At 39.0% G+C, this 19,395-nt stretch overlaps 1 protein-coding gene across 2 annotated transcripts in view; it reads right to left on the bottom strand.

Moving 5' to 3' along the window:
- The window catches only part of gnal2 (guanine nucleotide binding protein (G protein), alpha activating activity polypeptide, olfactory type 2), a 47,074-nt gene that overhangs the window by 26,300 nt on the left and 1,379 nt on the right, over nt 1-19,395 (bottom strand). Inside the window, exons 1-5 of one of the 2 annotated variants that reach the window (XM_071491357.1) lie at nt 9,748-10,669; nt 9,327-9,399; nt 8,412-8,466; nt 8,103-8,222; nt 711-808 (exon numbers count right to left, since the gene is read on the bottom strand). In XM_071491357.1, coding sequence (XP_071347458.1) covers nt 711-808; nt 8,103-8,222; nt 8,412-8,466; nt 9,327-9,399; nt 9,748-9,886 — 485 coding nt within the window. In that variant the 5' untranslated portion in view covers nt 9,887-10,669. Of the gene's footprint in view, nt 1-710; nt 809-8,102; nt 8,223-8,411; nt 8,467-9,326; nt 9,400-9,747; nt 10,670-19,395 lie in introns of those variants that run through there. The other variant, XM_071491356.1, reaches the window with a different exon arrangement.

Here is a 19,395-nt window from a genome sequence, read left to right as displayed (position 1 = left end):
GCCTTCCAAACAATCTGGGGCACCGTGCAAAGAGGCATCAGTTTCTGCACCTTGCCACACTGCAGTTATCAACATTTCATAACTACAGTATCTGAAGTACAATTGTATTATGTAACACTTTATACAGGTGATAGCCAAAATCAAATCATGACCCAAATAGCTTTTGTCCAGCCAGACACACTGAAATTTCATCTATTAACTCCACCCCCAACTCTGAAATGATGAATACCAACTTAAGCTTCATCACTACAGCAGCTTTATAGACAAAAACTACATCAATACAATCCCAATGAATAGAACAGTTGGGCATTTTAATGTAGGCCAGAGGAGGCTTTGCATATTGCCATGGTGAAATGTCAAACACACAGACGTGAGAAGATATATGTATAATTTTCCAAAGGACGAATACAACTGTTGCTTGCCTTGCCACACCCAGAGTAAACATATCTGAGCCACATTCATGTATGACATGACACCAGCACACACACCGCAGAGCTTTCGCCTCAAACACGACACAAAGAGGACAGACGGAGCAGGGATGTGACAATAGTTTCTAGGCTGCGAAAGTAAACCAGCTCACCTATCCTCCTCTCAGTGTCTTACAGCTGCACAAGTGCATTCACAGTACAGCATGGACTTCAGAACAGTCTTCTGTAAGTATCCAAGGCTCAAAATCACACCATAAAATGCATCCGAAAGTTTGGACTCACTATTGTGCGCAGTCGATGAGCTGGTACTCATTGGACCTCTCAAAGCATGCCTTCACTCCTTCATCATCCCACAGCTTCTTTGCGTGATCAAAGAACTCCTGAGGAGGAAGAAACAAAATCGTTATGAAACAAACAACAGACAGTAATATATTGTGTAAAACATAAAGACATAGAAAACAGAGAGACTGTGGAAAGGTCAGGGGCCTTGAAATCATATTCACACTGTTAAAGTAGACACTGAGACAAACACTGCACATACTCAGACATTTTGATTGAGGGAAAACCCACCTAAACTCGCTTCATGAACACATATTAGCCTTTCTTTAAAGCATATTTAATGACCATTTGCTTATGTAATGTATGACTCCTAGAGTTGTAATATAGGATCTTTTGTATGGTGTTAGGTTGGTTTTAAAAGGGAGTCCTCATCTACTACTCTGTCACAGCACACATTGATGTAAAATATACACACAAATGCCGACACCATGCCCATTACATTGCCTCACTCTGCCCGTATAGAAGGGTCTCAAGAATTGTTTTGCTCCAGCTCCACCACCAGCAGGAGCAGAAAAACTAGTATTATTTCCAGACAAACAGGTAACGGGCACAGGGGACGGTGTGCAGCCTCCTGGAGTTTGTCAGGTTTGGTCCGATCAAGCATGTTTCCACTGAACCTACTGTACACTACAACCCATGATTACAGACCTCATCCGGCGACCTGTGCAGGACGCGCTGCACAACGCTGTTGGTGTGTGTGGACAGAGCGGGGCTAGCCGTTCCTCCCTGCTACCAGGCTTTATGCTAAGCTAACCAAAGCTAACCACGTCCCATCTCCAGCGTCCTACTTAATGTATCGACTTTCATTGATATCACTCTCAGAAAAACTACTTCTTTAAGTATTACAGAGGTCGTATCAATAGTACAAAAAGAATCACTTGTGCTGTAGTCTTCTCAACCCAGACTCACATCTCTGGTGACAACTGACTGTAAATATTTTAATTTGTCTGACGGCCATTTTTTTGTTTTTTTATGTTTTATTAGAGCACCTACTGAAGGTACAGAGTAAGACAAGTTCACAGTAAACTTAAACATCCTATTCCTCTCATTCAGGCTGCAACTGACGACTGTTTACATTTCCAGCAGATATAGTGATTTTGATTTTATATTTCCAAAAAAGTACAAGAAAAGCTGTTTAATACTGCCTGGAGTAGTGAGTGTACTTGAAATCAGTTGCTTTACACTAGAGCTGTTATGCTTAGTCAATTAATCGCTTATTTGCTTGAAAGAAAATTAACTGCCAACTATTTTGATAATTGACTGATTGTTTAACATAATTCTGATGATTCCAGACTCTCAAATGTGGGTTTCAGACGGTTGGCCGTACAAAACAAGGCATTTTACCATTTTGTGCTCCAGGAAAGTGTGTATTATTCACCATTTTCTGTTTTATATACCAACTGATTGATCCATAAATTGAGTAAATAATTGCCAGATCAACTGAAAATGAAAATAACCTTTAGTTGCAGTCCTACTTTACACCTCTGTCAGCTGTAGCAGAGGGAGTTTGATTCAATTCTACGATACAGGTTTATCCAACAGTTCCTGAATTCAAACTCATGACTTTCTGGTCACAAGCTCTCTTCTCTTAATTCTAAGCCAAAGCAACAAAAGGTGGTACACTCGGACCTTAGATCTTAACTGTGATCAAATTCAGATCACACTACAGAATAAAAAAAATTGTTCTCTAAAGTATACATATATAGCCAGTAAAATCCATCCATAGACCTGATGCCGTAAATGACTATACAACGATACATAGTCTGAGCGCTTCAGCTGACTTCCTGCTCCTGGACAATGGGGAGCATTATGAGGGGAGCTCATCTTATCAATGACTTTGAGACATTTCCCAGGACTCTCTGTGTATGCCCCAAACAAAGATGATTGGGCTAATATCCCTCGTCGCCTCCTGTGCACATGTCTTTCAGATGGGCTCCTCCTCTAGCCTGGAACCACCACATGACTCTCTGCACTCAGCACTGGCTCTGCGCTCTGACTGGGGAGAGGGTGAAAGTAGCCCCGAACCAGAGAGAGAGGGAGAAGGAGCCTGATAAATGATCACATGCTTCGGGAGGGCTCCTCTCGGCAGATCCGGTGATTAAGTTCAACATGGAGGAAATCCACTGATCTAGTCCACAGAGAAAGTCTCACAGAGAGAGAGAGGGAGACGTTAATGTTTATTTACTTTTTTGTTACAGATGAATATATTCTCACTCTAAAGGCATAAGTCAGGAATAACCTAAACACCATGATGCCATCATGTAATCTGCAAGTGTGGTCATACATTATTTTCAATGTAACTACCAAGGTTCAGTTTCCTGTAACGTTTTACCCATTGCACCAAACTCTCCACTAACACAGAAAATGGGGCCATATTTGCTGTCTTGCCTGTATTTGCTTCCATTTCTGTTACAGTCAAACTTAACCACCCGTCTCAACTAATATCAATACTATTCAACAGTGCTGATTACATTCTTCTGCTATTAGTTCTCTCCAAACTTTAACACCAGCAGACACTGAGGGGCCTGAAAACCCAGAGACGGGCCTGACGAAGCTAGCAAGCGTTGGGACTTGATGGAGGGAGGACGAGGGGTAGAGGGTGGAAGGGGCAGAGAAGGGAGGAAAAAAAAAAAAAAAAAAAAGCAGAGTATGGTCCTCAGGGCTCTTTTCCACAGAGGCGTGTGACACTGGGCCTTTGAATAAATGCAGTGTGTGCTGCAGTGCCCTACAGAGGAACTGATAACACAGAAAGAGACCAGGAGGGAATTTGTTTTAACACAAGCTTTTTTAACTCTTTCCTCTGCTCTTCCCAGTTCACCTCCGCTCCATCAGCAGCCATCAGACGCCAACGATTCTCCGGCGGCTCTGCTTGAACTGATTCTCAGTCCAGCCTTAGTTTCACTGTTAATCAAGCTGGGTGTGCGTGATGTAATATTTCACTTGAATCATATAGGTCAGGCTGACACAGAGAACAAAATGGCCTAAATCTGATTCGACTTAGCAAAACAAAGTTGTGGAGCAAATGGCTTGAATCTTCAGTCGGAAAAGGACACTGAAATTCCTTTGGGTAATGGGACCTTTGGATTTAGAGGATGCACATCGATAGCCAATAACCCCCAAACCCCTCCATACATAGCCAGCCGGACAACGAGCTAGCACCTCTGTAAACCACCATCATCTCATTTATTGGATTTGAATAGAATATCTGTGTTAGATAACAGTCACCCAGCACAGAGAGACCTGACTTTCATGGGTTACCTCAGTTAAAGAGTACAGACAAATTTAGCTAAAAAAAAAATGTCATGAGGAAATCACTAGGAGGCTAACAACAAGAGAATGCTACAGAGGTGTTACCCACAGTTGTAGCGGAGAACAGAAGAAGAAGAAGAAGAAAAAGAAGAAGAAGAAGAAGAAGAAGAAGAAGAAGAAGAAGAAGAAGAAGAAGAAGAAGAAGAAGAAGAAGAAGAAGAAGAAGAAGAAACACAAATCAGGTCATGTTCTCTAACAGAAAGTCATAATTACAGGTTGGCCTGTAATCACATACACACTGGCAATCGTTGATGGATGCAAATGTAGCCACAGATTTAAATTTGAACAACTCATCAGTACAGTAATTCTGCACCCAAACACAAAAGTAGATCAGTTCAGCAAAGGGTGGGGCTGGATACAGTGAGCTCACCTTCCGCAGCAATACAACAACTGATTGTAATTTATATCTTTAAGCGAAGAGCAACTTTTGTGGACATAATCCTTGTCTTCTTGTTGGGAGGGGTTACAGGAGCTCCTCAAATTCTGCTCACGTTTTTACAGTGACCTGCTTGTTTTAGCTTCAAATGGAGAACTTTACATGTAGGCTTTGACATGTCTGATAGAGGGAAAGCTACATGGTGCAAAACAGGGGCCAGGGCTCATTTGAATTTGCTCCACTTCAGTTGACAGACACTGTTGGGCGGCTAGCATAGCCACCGCAGTGGCATTTGTTTCCATTTGCATAGACGACCGTTTGAATCTGTGCTTTTTTTTCCTTCTGTTATCCCAAGCTACTGTAGGAAAAAGTTTTTGAAAAGGGGATACTTTGATGATTGACTGATGGCCATCAAACTAAGTATGTCTGCTAGCATACAGGACAACAGGAAACTGTTGTCTTGCAAACATTCCCAGTCATGAAAACACATGCTATCTTAATTTTTTTAATTTGAGAGAAAAATCCACCCTAAATTTACTATAAACTACTGACAGTGTGGCTGACATTTCACGGCCTGTCCTGTTCTGTTTGACTTGACTCACCCAAAACTGATCATGCCAAAAAAAGATACTTCACCCAATTCAGACAGCAGTGTCAACAGTAAATGTCATAATTTCATACCAACATACAACAAACATAAAGGGAGAAATCTGTCGCTTTAGAGAAGCGGCACCAACTTCTCCACCATAAACATCCTCAGTAGATCATGACACCAGGCAGCCACGGCCTCTGCTGCTTGTCACCTTCTTATTTGAATAATCAGACACATCACACCACCACAGTGTTCTCATTTTTTGTGGCTGGAAAAATCTTACTACGCTGTCACGTCAGATGACCATACACAATACCAACCAATATAATTTGGTTTTTAAAAAGTAATGATTTCAATCGTTATTGCAATACTGCATTAACCATCACAATGACACAGCAGTATAATACACATTTATCATGGGAGAAGGTAGAAAACACGACGTTTACTCAGCTGAGAGAGAAAGAAAACAGCTAAAATGTTTTTTTAACCATTAATATACAAAGTTCTCAGATTCTGTATTAGTTTTAAAAAAAATGTGCAGAAACAAAAAACTATTAAATTGAGTTGAGGACATTTTCAAAGAGTATCAGCAGCCAAGAAAGCAAACTGAATATATAAATCAATTAGCTGTTTAGTCAACCAGACGATTGAGAGACAGTGATTTGCAACAGTTTTGATAATCAATAAATCATCTGAGCCACTTCTTGAGAAAAAAAAAAAAAAACCAAAACAGCTGCTGGTTTCAGCTTCTCCAGTGTGACAATTTGCAGATTTTTTTAAATTTAACATCATTATAAATCAAATTATCTTGACTTCTGGACTGATATCTGAAGACATCACATTGGACTACAGGAAGCCGTGACGGACATTTTTCACTACTTTCTTACATTTTATCGACTATAAGATTTACCAAACCAACTATCAGCAGATTAACTGATAATAAAAATAACTGCAATAGTTGCAGCCCTGGAGAAAATTTCCAACTAGTACAGGCTGAGCTATTACCATCGTTCTCTCCACCTACACATATACAGCAAGTCATTCAGGGAAATGTAGGAAGTCAAAAATGATTGTCTACTTCTTCTCACCCATCACAACACCTTATCACAAGATAACTGCTACAATTTATTTCATTGCAACACCATGTTTCTCAACAGTTGGCTTTCCCCTTAAGATTAGAAATCAATGAACTTTGGTTCACCATGACATCATCTGTCCAAAAGTTTCCAGGTAAAATGTGCTTCCACTTTTCAAAACGGCGCCAACAGGTGAAAGCCACAGGTTACTGATTGACCGTGTTCCTGCCCTGCTGTATTGGATATCATGCCTGGTGGCACTAAGTGACAATGTAGTGGTGACACTGACGGCACAAGTGAAGCCTGAGACTGATGACAAGCACAGACACTCCAAACAGAGCCATGTTGTTCCCGTTGGCCTGGCCGGGCCTGGGAACTCAACGCCGGCTCTCCCCATGGCCCCGGCCCTCACACAACACAACATCACAGCAGCACAGACGACTGCTGCCCTGTTAACACTGTTGGGTCCTGTCAGGAAATTAACACCCAAACCCTTTTAATGAATATCCCTAAGATGTGCCATTAAATAATAAATAGCTGAGAGGGATCCTGAGAAACATCATGCTAAGATGTACAGTAGCAATGCAAAAACAGTGCTACTGTACTGACAAAGCACAGCAATGTTTTCATGGCCTGGTTCAGACCTGAGGACTGCAAGAACCAAAAAAACCCACTGAGTGCCCAGTCAACAAGGCCTCAGCATTATCCAAACTTTGAGGCCTTGTTGGAAAAGTCAGACACCATATGATAGCAAAGGTTCAAAACCACATATGAAACTGATTCCACTTCTTATTTTAAAATGGTGAAGAACTGCTAACTTTATAAAATATTTTCCTTAAGATGAACCAAGCCTTTATCAATTAATCATTTAGTCTAAAAAGTATCACAAAATAGTGGAAAATGTCCATCACTAAGGCCCCAGCTAACGCATTCAAATGTCTTGTTTCTTCCAAACAACAGTCCAAAACTAAAAGACATTCAGTTTACAGTAATATAAAAACAAAGTAGAATAGCAAATTCTCACATTGGAAAAGCTGGAACTAGGGAATCTTTGCCATTTTTTGCTTGTAAAATTACTTAAAATTAATCAATTATCAAAACTATTGCTCAGTAATTTTTGGTCGATCAACTAATCGACTGATCGTTTCAGCCCTAGAAAGTAACAGCTGAATCTTCAATAGTGTTTGGTACCTCAGTTAAAACATGATGAGAAAAAGGGGTCATTGTCAACTCCAGTACAACCAACAGCAAAGGTGGTGATCCATACGCCAGAAGAAGATTAACCTGGTTCCAAAGTTCACCAATAAAAAAATTAAAAATATCCAAACCTCCATGAGTTTATCTATAGCTCTGTATTGATATGTCATTCCTGCTTGGCGGCGCTGCACAATCAGTGTCAAACAAGGAACACTTTCAAAATTATGTAAAACATTATCTACATTTCCAACACATGACCTCACACTATTGAATGGCTGATCACACACTGAAGAGAATCCCATATGCTCCGACTTGCATTCAAATCCACATACAGTACGTGCATCTGCTTTGGCTCTGAAGGGGGGATCAAACCATTAACAAGCTCTTGACACTGTTGATTTCAAACAGGTTATTCATCATTTTCATTCTTCCAAACTTCTAAATGCAAAGACAAGACCTTTAGCTTTAGTTTGTTTAAAAAAAAAAAAAAACTCATGAAAAGGAGTAAATTTTTTAAAAAGGCATCATGAGGCCTTTACAGCAAAATTACATCTGTAACCCTAAGCTATATCCCTAAGACCAACATTGTTGGCCATAAAAAAAAAAAGCAAATGCTCTTATCATATACCATCCAACACCCACGCAAACACAAACACACATTAAGAAAGACATAAAAAGCACATCTATACCATTCTATCCCTTCTTTCATTCTCTCTCACACACACACACACACATCCTCATCTGCAAACACACACACTCTCACAGAAACTCAGTGATCATCTTACCTGTGAATAGTCAAAGTCAGAGAGAGGTGCTATGCTTTTGATGTATTCGATTCTGAATTGGTCCTCTGGGTTGGCTAGCGGGACAGGGGGTATTAAAGTGCTCATCGCAGACACTATAGTCTACAAAGCAGAAGTTGTGGGAGAAACAAAAAAAAACAAAAACACACAAGCATTAAGCAGGATAAATACAGGACAAAAAAATCTGATGGTAAGCCTGTATAATAATCAGTGAAATGGGATTGCTGTGGGATTCAGTGTAACAACACAGACATTGAGCACATTTGGGGAAGCAATACAGATAAAACTCACCACTATGGCATCCTTCACGTTTTTCCGAATATCTTGGATTTTCTGTTTCTTTTCTCTGCGTTGGGAGAGAACAGATGTGTGAGGCAACATTTACAAAAAACAAGAACCACAACAGACAACAAAAGATTCATCATCAAGGTGGTTATGAGTAAGACAAGAGGTTAGACTTTATTTTAATGCACGTATACATACATTAAAGGTGTCGATGCTTGGGATATGTGCCAGTGGAGGACGTGTAACAGTGAAATGCAAGATGAGGTTCATTCAAATGCAAAAGTAAAGAGATATGATGTGCTGTAGTCAAGATTTCTCATTTTTTAATCTTAAAAATGCAAGATCATGCCTCCTATCCTCTAAAATCCAGCCTCTTCTAAAAAAAAAAAAAAACACTTTGAATTTATACATAAAGAGGATTTTTATACAGTTACAGGACTCTGACATGTACTCGGCCTGTTTAAAATAGACCACTGGTAAGATCAATGCCATGCAAGGCCTTGCAGCAAAACAAATCATCAATAGGCCTGTGTCGATCACAACCTTTCACCCTCTCACATGAAACAGGAAACAGTGAATTATTTGGCATCTGTGTGACACCGAGATCCTCGCATATGTATGATAGCGGTACATGTACACGAAAAGAAGAAGGAGGGGAAAAAAAGAGAAAGAAAGAGAGAGAAAGAGAGAGAGAGAAAGAGGGGAAAGATATTAGCTGCTTTGCATGGGATACTGGGCCCAACAGGCGCTGCAGTGCCTGGGGAAAATCCATTCACAGGCTATATTCCGGCCCTCGACAGTGTTATTCATTAGGAGGGAAGCCATAAAAAAATAAAAAAATAAAATAAAATAAAATAAGCTTTGGTGTAAATGTCGAGGCGTTAGCGTTGCTGTTTGATAAGTGCACTGAGCAGGACTCACTCTGCGTTGAAGCCGTTGACGTGTAGGATCCTCATCTGCTTCACAATGGTGCTTTTTCCGGACTCTCCCGCACCTTCGAAAATAGACCAAAAAAAAAATATATATATATATATATATATATATTTAAAAAAAAATATCACCACAAACGAGGATATCCTGGTTAGCGTAAAGCTTACCCCCCCACACCCCACCTCCTCCTCCTCCTCCTCCTACCCCCCTACCCAAAAAAAAAAAAAAAAAAAAATGTTTTGGAAATGAAGCCAGTTAATTGTAGGCTCTGGTGGAGCCTCGCTTCCATCAATATCCACCCCCATGACATATTATTGCTAGCGCTGTCAAATGGGGCTACGTGTTCGGTAAACGAAAGGGATTACGGTTAGCTTACATTTCACATAGCCTATCGCACATAAATCAGCCTTACCCAGTAATAAGAGCCTGTGTGTGGCTTTGTAAGCTTGTCTTTCCTTTTGCAGCTGTTTTTCTATCTTTTTATTAGCCTCTCGTTGTGCCTTTTCGTCGATGCGTTGATCTTCAGTCTTGCTGTTGCCCAAACAACCCATCTTCCGTCGCCCTAACCCTTCCTTGTGGAATCGTTAAAAAAAAAAAAATGTATGTAGAAAATAACACCAGGGGATGATATTGTGGTTGAAAATATCACAATAACGAGTCTGCTGTAAAAATAAAAAAAATAAAAAAGGGGGGGAAAAATCTCTGCGAGGCTTCTCCGTCGGAGGGAGGAATACGTTCCCCGTTACAATTCCGCTTCAGCCGCAGCCAACCGTCATCCAAACCGCCTGCTAGTTTACCAACCGCCGAAGAATGACGACTCGGTTAAACAGAGGAATACCCCCCAAAAAACATATAAATAAGAAGAGAGAGAGAGGGTTTTCAATTCCCGGGAATCCAGTCAACTGTTCCTGTCGCGTCTCCAACCCCTCTCTTCTCTCCGTATTTTTTTCTATCTGAATTTCTATCAGTATTTCTGTCTCTTTAACTCAGCACTGCCTCTCTCTGTGGCACCAGGAAGTAGCCGTGGACCGTGGAGGAGGAGGTGGAAAACAAACCTCCGTTAAACTGTAACATTAACAACCCGCACTGATAGAGCATTTTATAACTTGTGTGGCGAAGGGAGAGGAACCATCAAAACTAATCGGCAAAAGTAGACCCGAGACCCGGTCGCCTCTCTGCTGGTTTACAGGAGGGGCTGGGTCTCTTCTTCTTCTTCTTCTTCTCCTTCTTCTTCTTCTTCTTCTTCTTCTTCTTGGCCTCCAGTCGGAGAGGTGGCCCTGGCCCAAACTGGCAACCCTTTTACAGTGTGTTTGTGTGTGTATGTGTGTGTATGCTGGGCTTTACCTATCTCAGGGATTTTTTTTTTTTTTTTTTTTTAAATACTAAAATAAGTCTGGGAACCCGTTAGTTATGTTAAAGCAGCAATAGCACTGTGTAAAAATACTCCATTAAAGTGACAGTTCTATATTCAAATCTGTGGTCTATATGGTAGTTTCATGGTTGTCACTAAGTGAGAGTTACAAGTACTTCAAGGATTTGAATTTTTACTTTTAAAGGAAGTACTATCAGCAAAATGTACATTATGTATCAAAAGTAAAAGCAGTCATTATGCACCAGAGTGACACCTGTCAGTTATATTATTGTGTATTATTCAATAACTGTTATTATTGCTGCATAAATATGTCAGAAGCAATTTACTGATGTAGGTGGTGAAGGTGGAGATTATTGTAACTGCTTTATATACTGTCGGGTGGTTTAATATGACAGTGCTTCATATTTTATCAACTGATCATATGTTTGGAATGTAAAATCTATAGCTGTGAAATAAAAGTAGTGGAGAACAAGTGGAATATTTCCCTCTGAAATGCAGTAAAGCAGAAGTATAAAGTAGCGCAATCACAAATACCTCATGGCATTAAATAAAGTACAAATACGTCAAAATTATAATTCAATTCAATACTTGAGTAAGTGTATTTAGTTACTGTCCACCTCTGATTTCCTTTACATAAAGAAACTGCAATTGTGACACGTTAGTTTAGCAAAAATGTCAATACTGTACAAATGGAAATTGCGAAGGAGGGACATTAATTCTGTAAATTAGTGGCTACAATCGGCTGCTTTTTTATAACATTATACTGACATTAAACTAGTCCCCGTGATGAAAAGTAACTAAGTACATTTACTTAAGTATTGTACTTTTGTATAAACATTTAGGTGCTTGTACATCCCTTCGGTAGCTGTTAAATTGTCAAATCAATGTAGTGGACAAACAAGTGCTCTGAAATTTTGAGGAGCAGAAGCATAAAGGGGGATGAAATGGAAATACGAAGGTACTGTGCGAGAACCACAAATTAATGCTAAGTAGATTGCTTGAGTAAATGTACTGAGTTACTGTACATTCCACCACTGCAGAATAATGTTTTACTATATCTAATATTTCATTATTGGATTATAATTATTGTTATATTATCACTTTAATGTTGTAGCTGGAAAGGTGGGGGTCATTATATTTACTTTATATACTGTGGAGTATCTTATAAATCCCCCCTTAAGGATCAGTTAAGACTTATCTTAACCTATAACCATACATAAGAATTTATTTGTTGATTTTATTTTGGATTAGTAATATGAATCTGTAAATTAACTAAAGAAATGAAATACATGTAGTGGAGTAAAAAGTACACTACTTGCCTATGAAGTGTAGAGAAATAAAAGTATAAAGTAGCAGGAAATGTACATAAAAATAAGTACAAGTACAGTATTTGAGTAAATGTGCTTTGTTACTTTCCACAACTGATTATTGCTGATTATTGTAGTAACATTTTAAAGTTGCAGATGGTTGTTCTGGAGCAAATTTGATGGGCTTGTAATGGAGTATTTCTATGCTGCAGTATTTCAACTTTTACTTACATTAAGGATCTGAATACTTGCATTTATATATTAGCAAATTAAGCTACTACTTTATATACTGCTGGTGTTTATAGTTCTGCATCATGTTGTATTTACTGGTCATATTCTCTGTTTGTAAAATCTATATGTGCAAAGTAATTAGTAACTACAGCTACCAGATGAAGTAGAAGTATAAACTAGTGTTTAATAGAACTACTAAGATCATGTACAAGCACCTTGTACAGTACAATACTTGAGTAAATCTGAATACAGGACTTTTACTTGAATATTTTTAAACTATGGTATTGGTACTTTTACTGTAGTCAAGGATCTCAGTAGTTCTTCCACCACTGCAGGAGAAACTGGGACTCTCACCTGATGTGTGTCTATTTCAGGCTCCTTTGACAACCATGAATCTGTCCTATAGACCAGCAATTACCAACCTGAGGGCTGGGACTCCCCTTAAGGTGTCATAAGATTTATTTTTTCAGACCTTTTGTGTGAATTGCTGGATAATTTTACCATTTCAAGCCTCTAAAAGTTTGTTGAAGGGGGCGGGATCACACGCCAAACAAGATAGGAAGTCGTTGCTTATGTGGACTTTGCATCCTGCAAATCCTCAACAAAACAAAAGTGGGTTGGATTCAAATCATACAAAATATCACAGTCAAGTAATGAGCTATACACAGTATATCATCTTCAGTATATTCATATACCTTCTGTAAAATTGTAATGGTACCACAGGAAATAAAACTAATATTCAGTTTGGTTAGGTCATCATCCAGTTATTACTGGGCCTACACCAAAAGGATAATACAAGAACATTATAGTGATACCTTTGGTGTAAAAAAGAAACATAATAATGAAGTTCACTCCATATTAAGCACATTGTCACTCTTACAGTGAATATACTTGTCTTGCTCCACTTCTGTAAATAAAAGTGATATTAAAGATAAATAGTTTTAACAATTCCACTCAGTGTGAACACACTGCAGGCCCACTCTGTTGACTCTGCAACAATTAACCAGCTTTTACCTGCAAAAGACAAGTAAATACTGTAAACTCACCTCCTTACAACCACAGATCACTACTGTAGGGCCTCACATTATGAAAAACATTACATAACACTTACTATACTGTCACAGACAAATAAATATGTTTGTGACATGTGATGAAGTTGTACCTAAAAAACTTCTGAAACACAGAACAGGTACTGCATCAGCGACAGTCTGGCAATGGCAGTTATGGTTATGACATTTAGGAGGAAATAGAAAAACTGTCACTGTTGTGAGCATTGTCTGACATTTATGTTTAGCTTGCTGTGGCTTCCTCTCCACCAGACCAAAATGGGGGTGTGGACTTGTTAAGGTCTGACTCTTCACTATCCAACACTGCACTTTCCGTTTACACTACCCTTTGTAGGTAGCGGTAGCACTGACATTACTGCTACTCTGTCAGCACATTTCATTCAAGAGTAACTGGTAAAACTTAGGTCGGCCTTAACATTGAGCTAATGGTGAGCTAACTTGCCATTAGCTCTAAACTGTTACACTCTGGTAAGACAAAAACAATCATTTCATGTACGCTGTGCTGTACGCTTATATTACAAACACTCATAGATCACTCAATAGCATGAGACAACCATGAATGATTTGTTGTGTAACATATGACAAGGAGTGTGCTGTTATTATGTCCATTATGCAAACACAATGCAAATACTAGTTTCATGTAGTAAAATGAGTGCAACAAAGTTGTGCAGCATGCAAATCAATACTGGAACCCTCACTTCACCTATAGTGGTGTGAAAATAGTACCACCACAGCCCCACCCCTACCATAACAAAAAAAAAAAAAAAAAAGAAATCCTGTCTCCCCACCTCAGAGAGCAAGGTCAAAACAAGTGACTGGCCCACACCACTCTCTAGTGGTCAGAGGCAGGATTGCAACACATGCTGTGACCACTATCAGTTTCCCATGAATGATACAGAACAGGGTTTTGTTGCATAAATTATCCTCCTTTTTTTTTTTTAGGAAGTACTGTCTGATATGTATATTTAGCTTCATATGGCTTCCTCTTAACTAGACTAGAAGAATGTGTGCACTTGTGAAAGTTTGACCTTTCAACAGCCAAATTTCATTTAAAGGCTCCCCAAGCTCAAAAATATGTTTCGCTTATTGTTACTTCCCCGGGATGTTTGAGCTTCTCTGTGCAGAGTTTGATGCCTGAAAACAGTTTTCACATTCATCTGCTGAAGGGGGGAAAAGCTTCTCTCCGTGCTCCCCCTAAATCTGAGTTTGAAACGTGCACATATGAGCAGGATTTTTTTTTTTTTTTTTTTTTTTTACATAAACAACTTCTCTGGAAAAGAATCATGGTTCAATATGCAGTTTACACACTTGCAATGTGGGAACATGAAGCCCATACACTGAGAATGTACTTCACAGTGAAGTAGGAGACATCTTGTGTCAAGTGGTTAAACTTTTGAAATGAAAAACAACATGTCGTGAGAGGAGAGTGCTTCAAACTATTGTTACAACATTGGTAGGAAATAAGAGCAGAAATATTCCATAATTAACTCCTCTGTTGGTATGTGTGCACGTGCAGGGTTGCACGACGTTTTCAGATCCTTTTCTTAAGTAAACATAGCAATAAGACAATCTAAAAATACTCCACTACAGGAAAAAAATCTGTTCTCAAAGTCTGACAAAGATATTTTTAGTATTTTCAGGCCAATAGCAAACCTGTACTGCAAAAGTGCCAACCACACTGCCAGGGTTTGGGATTTGATGTCCTTACTCTGGCAGTGTAGGGCCCTTAAAAATAGATGCTAATCAACTATCAACAATGTAAAGTTGCATTTTGGAAATACAACAGAGGCTCTGCATAAGTGTTGCCTTTTAATAAATACATTAAATGCAGTCAAATACATGGGCTTTCTGGCAGGGTAAAGATTATAACTGCCAGTGAACTGTTACAATAAATCTCAGAGTATCTGACACTGGAAAGAGCCCTTTTCTATGTATAAATCTCCCACACTTATTTACTAGCCCTGACTGTAATTGAAGCATGTACTGTAAAAACGGGGCACACGTCCAAATGATATCCAGCTAAAATTAGGCTCCTTGAAATTTTTTTCCTGAGGCCGGAAAGAACTTTATAGCAGTCTCTTGAGGGACAGAGGCTCTTGATAAAGCAGGAATTATACAGTAAGCAAAACCGGGAGACCAAGCACAGTCCAATGTCCTTCTGATGTGGTGTGGCTCTGATTTAGCCGAGTGAAGTATCAGGACAATTCACATTGCAGCCCTGCTATCAGTATGACAATAATTCAAACTCCAGTACGTTCTGTTGGTCATTACTTTCGCTGGGAACTCTGTGCAGTTAGTAGCAAAGTTCAATGAAGTCAAGTCAATGATAAAACCCATTTAGACAGAAGCAAAGTTCACCCGACTCTACTTGCATTTAAAGGGGGGGGGGGGGCAGGGCTATTCCTTCCACTGTGCACCTCTGTGGATGAGTAAGCTTTTCCAAAATATGGTCTCGGGTGAAGGATAGTGGCTCAAAAAACAAAGGGGGAAAAAAAAAAACCAAACTGACGAGACATGACAAACAGTGACTTCCAACGAGCCATTTAATGGCCTACCTGATTTCAGTGATCATTTCTGTGGAGTGTACTACATTGCTAGGAGCCTGTTGTTCAGGCTCATGAAGGCTGATAAGGCTGAGATATGAAGCAGCCAGTTAAGGACTTCTAGGAAAGCTGTAACAGATATTATCACAGGCCTGTACAGAATCTGATCCAAGAGACCTAACAATAAAGCAACTTCCTGTCCAAGAAATAATAGGAACTCGCCTTCCAGTACCCATCCCTGAACTCATGTACGAACATATAAAATCCATAAGAACTCCATTAAAAGAATTTAGATTTTCTGAATTGCCTTCTGGTCCAACGTGTTTAATAATGCCTTTGTTATTGTAAGTTACTGCATTTTTACAGGCAGTTTTGCACTAATAGCACCTTGAAAAATATTATTGTGTTCACTAGAGGAGTCTTATAATAACCCACTGTTCCAGTGACTCAGTGATTCATGGTTTAATTAGTGGAAAATTTCTGATATCTTTCATCACTTCCGATCTACTTTAAATATATCATGTACTTGACTTCCCATGTCTGAAACACAAGTTGCATTTGAAGGAAGCTAAATTCCAGTCACATCACAGCTAGGCCTCATTTTGATCAACATAAATCTTCTTGCTTTGCATAGGATGATGGATGAAGAACTACGTTAATCTTATAAATATGGAGAGAGAATCTTTTTAAAGACTCGGCTAAAGGTCTGAACATTTACTTCTGTGATAGCATCAGTCATGTATGAAAATTAGGGCTTCAACCAATATTTTCATTATCAATAAACTGTCTGATTGAGTGAAAAATGCTCATCACAGTTTCCCAGGTCCCAACATGATCTCCTTCAAAGTTTTGTTTGACGGACAGTCAAAAACCTAAAGATTCAGTTTATTATTATAGAAGATTAAGAAATCTCTTTCAGCTCTTTCATCCCAGAAATCAGATCATAAACTCTGACTAGAAAAGAACCAGGTATTTTTGTTGAAAAATGACTTGTACAATTAGTAAAAGTACAGTTTCTGCAGATGGATGAATGGATTAGTTGTCTAATTGTTTCAGCTCTAACATAAATCTAATTTTGTTATGTATGACCCTGTTGGATTTTCAAGCCATGTCTTGTTAAGTTTAAAAAAACGTTGTAAAAAAAAAAAAAAGATGATTTTGGAAGATTTGCTCGCCACCATAAATCCTTTAATCAAGCATTTGATTTATAAAGCTTTAATGCTTCAGGTTTACTGCACCTGATTTGAATTAGATCAGGTGTGATTTTTTACAGCAAAGCAACTGTCCCATCTGTATTCACTGAGTGACTATAGTTTTCACTGAGTAGAGTTTATTGACAAGCATAATCCTTTATCATATCTGCACCTAACCACTGAAACAAAACCCTAAAGCTGAACCAATATGAAACATTTAATGTAAATGATTTTTATTATTTTGCACAGGCGTTTTACAAAACCTACCCTGAACTCTACAGATTCTTTCCACTGAGTTGTAACTATGTCTAAAATTACCAACTGTCAGCTTGTGTCATACCACAGACCCGATCAAACACAAAAGTTTAAGTGGCTATAAATACGACTCAAACCGACGGACTCCAGCTCTCGCCAAACACGGCCGCCCATTCAGGAAAACTGTTAAAATAAAATGTTCTTCGTGGCTATCGCTGTTCCACTAAATACCTGCAGCAAATACAAACAGATAAAGTGACCCAGATTAGCTAGCATACGTTGCCTTGAAATGTAACACTATTTGAAAGGTGTCCACTTTCAGAGGAACACAAACCACCTCAGTCCTCTGGCATGCAACAAGAGTCCTATACTGGAGACCTGGAGGGTATAAAGCACCGACGGCCTCTTAAGAGAAACCAAAAGTGGCCTGTGGCTCGAGCAGAGGCTCCTGGGTGTACCGGGACGGACAGCTCCCAAAATTATTGTGATTCTGTAACGGTGAAGGAAGTCACCCGAACCATAACAACATTAATAACATGCTGAAATCACACGGTAACACAGGTCACGCATGGTGTATAGCTGTCAACGGTGGCTCATGGAAGAATGTATGGCACTTCCTTGTGTGACTTCATTAGGATGAGCCATTTCTTCCTGTGTGTAATTAGTGAGGGCTGTTTACTCAGGAAATTAAGCTGGTAGCCATTTATTATATAGAGTAATAAAGCATTGCACTGTTTAGCGTAAAGCAAATACATGCAAAATGGTAATAAGTGTGACATAAGACTATCAAAACCAAAAGTGCCTATTTTTATGACATTTAAACATTGTTTTCTTCGTCAGGGCTGTGACGACGCTTTCGTTTCTGTTTCTGGTCAAAACCACAGGACTGTGTTAGTCTACATGTTCACTATTGAGATGGTATGTGTGGTGGAATAACGCAAATACGTTCTAATGAAGTACTGAGCAACAGTGGTAGAGGTCCAAACTGGGAAGCTGCTGACTGATACTTGTAAATTCTCTCAATAAATAACATTAACTATCAACCACAGGACTCCACTGACCGGCTGCATGTTATTCTGACATTTCTGCAGATCAGGTAATAAAACTAATAACCTCAAATGGATCACTAAGTGATTTATGAGGATGCAAATAAACCTGTCAGAGCAACCACTTATATTCACACTTTCATTACAAATGAATTTATCTATTAAAGAAGTCCAATGCCGACAATATTGGAGCCATAAGTGATTCTTTCGACTGAACTGGTATAGCAGCTGGAAGAAACTTCTAATTGTGCTCATATCAAATAATAAAGCAGGCAGTGCTTTGCATGTGTGAAACGTTTGGCATCTTCATCATATTGAAGCTGAAATGTGAAGAAGTGAAATCAGTCTCTCCACATTATCCACAAGCTCTCTACTGTGCTATAAACTTTGTTCTTTACTTTACTTTACTCTAGGGCCTGCTAAATTACACTTTTTATTACGCCATATTACACAACACTCTCATATACTTTTCTACACCCAGTCATAACATACTATAACTCGCTATTTTTCATCTGTTGTTTGGATCACTAAACCATACTCCACATTACACTGCAACACTATACATATACACTACTATACTAAACTACAGGTCACTACACTACATTCTGCTCCACTTCTTACTGAAATACCTTATTGTACATGTGCCACAATTAGTCAAAATGCTGTTCTTTCTGTTGTCCCTACTGTCACACTACACCATAAGCAACTATACAATACTATGATACTATTTTACAGAGTATTCATTGTACTGTAAATGTGCCACAGTCAATCAAAAGGGCTATTTCTATTCCACCTGGACAGATGTCCAACAGGCCGGCTCAAAATACTATAGGCCTAATATACTACTATAGTATAGTACACATTGCCAAAAGCCAAAAGCTAAGCTGTCTCTATATAGCTTTGTACACCAAAGCCTACTAAACTGTACTCTACATTATACTATACACAAAACACTCTGCTATGATATATTTTACTGCAGGCCACTACACGTTACTACGGTTGTGTCACAGTAACAAGTCCCTGGAAAGGCAGACTCGGGTATAATA

The sequence above is a fragment of the Trachinotus anak genome, unplaced genomic scaffold (genome assembly GCF_046630095.1).
Source record: "Trachinotus anak isolate AG129_WGS33_773 ecotype Australia unplaced genomic scaffold, CSIRO_AGI_Tana_v1 ptg000012l, whole genome shotgun sequence".
Taxonomy (NCBI): domain Eukaryota; kingdom Metazoa; phylum Chordata; class Actinopteri; order Carangiformes; family Carangidae; genus Trachinotus; species Trachinotus anak.
The sequence above is the reverse complement of the archived record's forward strand: the minus strand, read 5'-3'. Positions and strand labels throughout refer to the sequence as shown.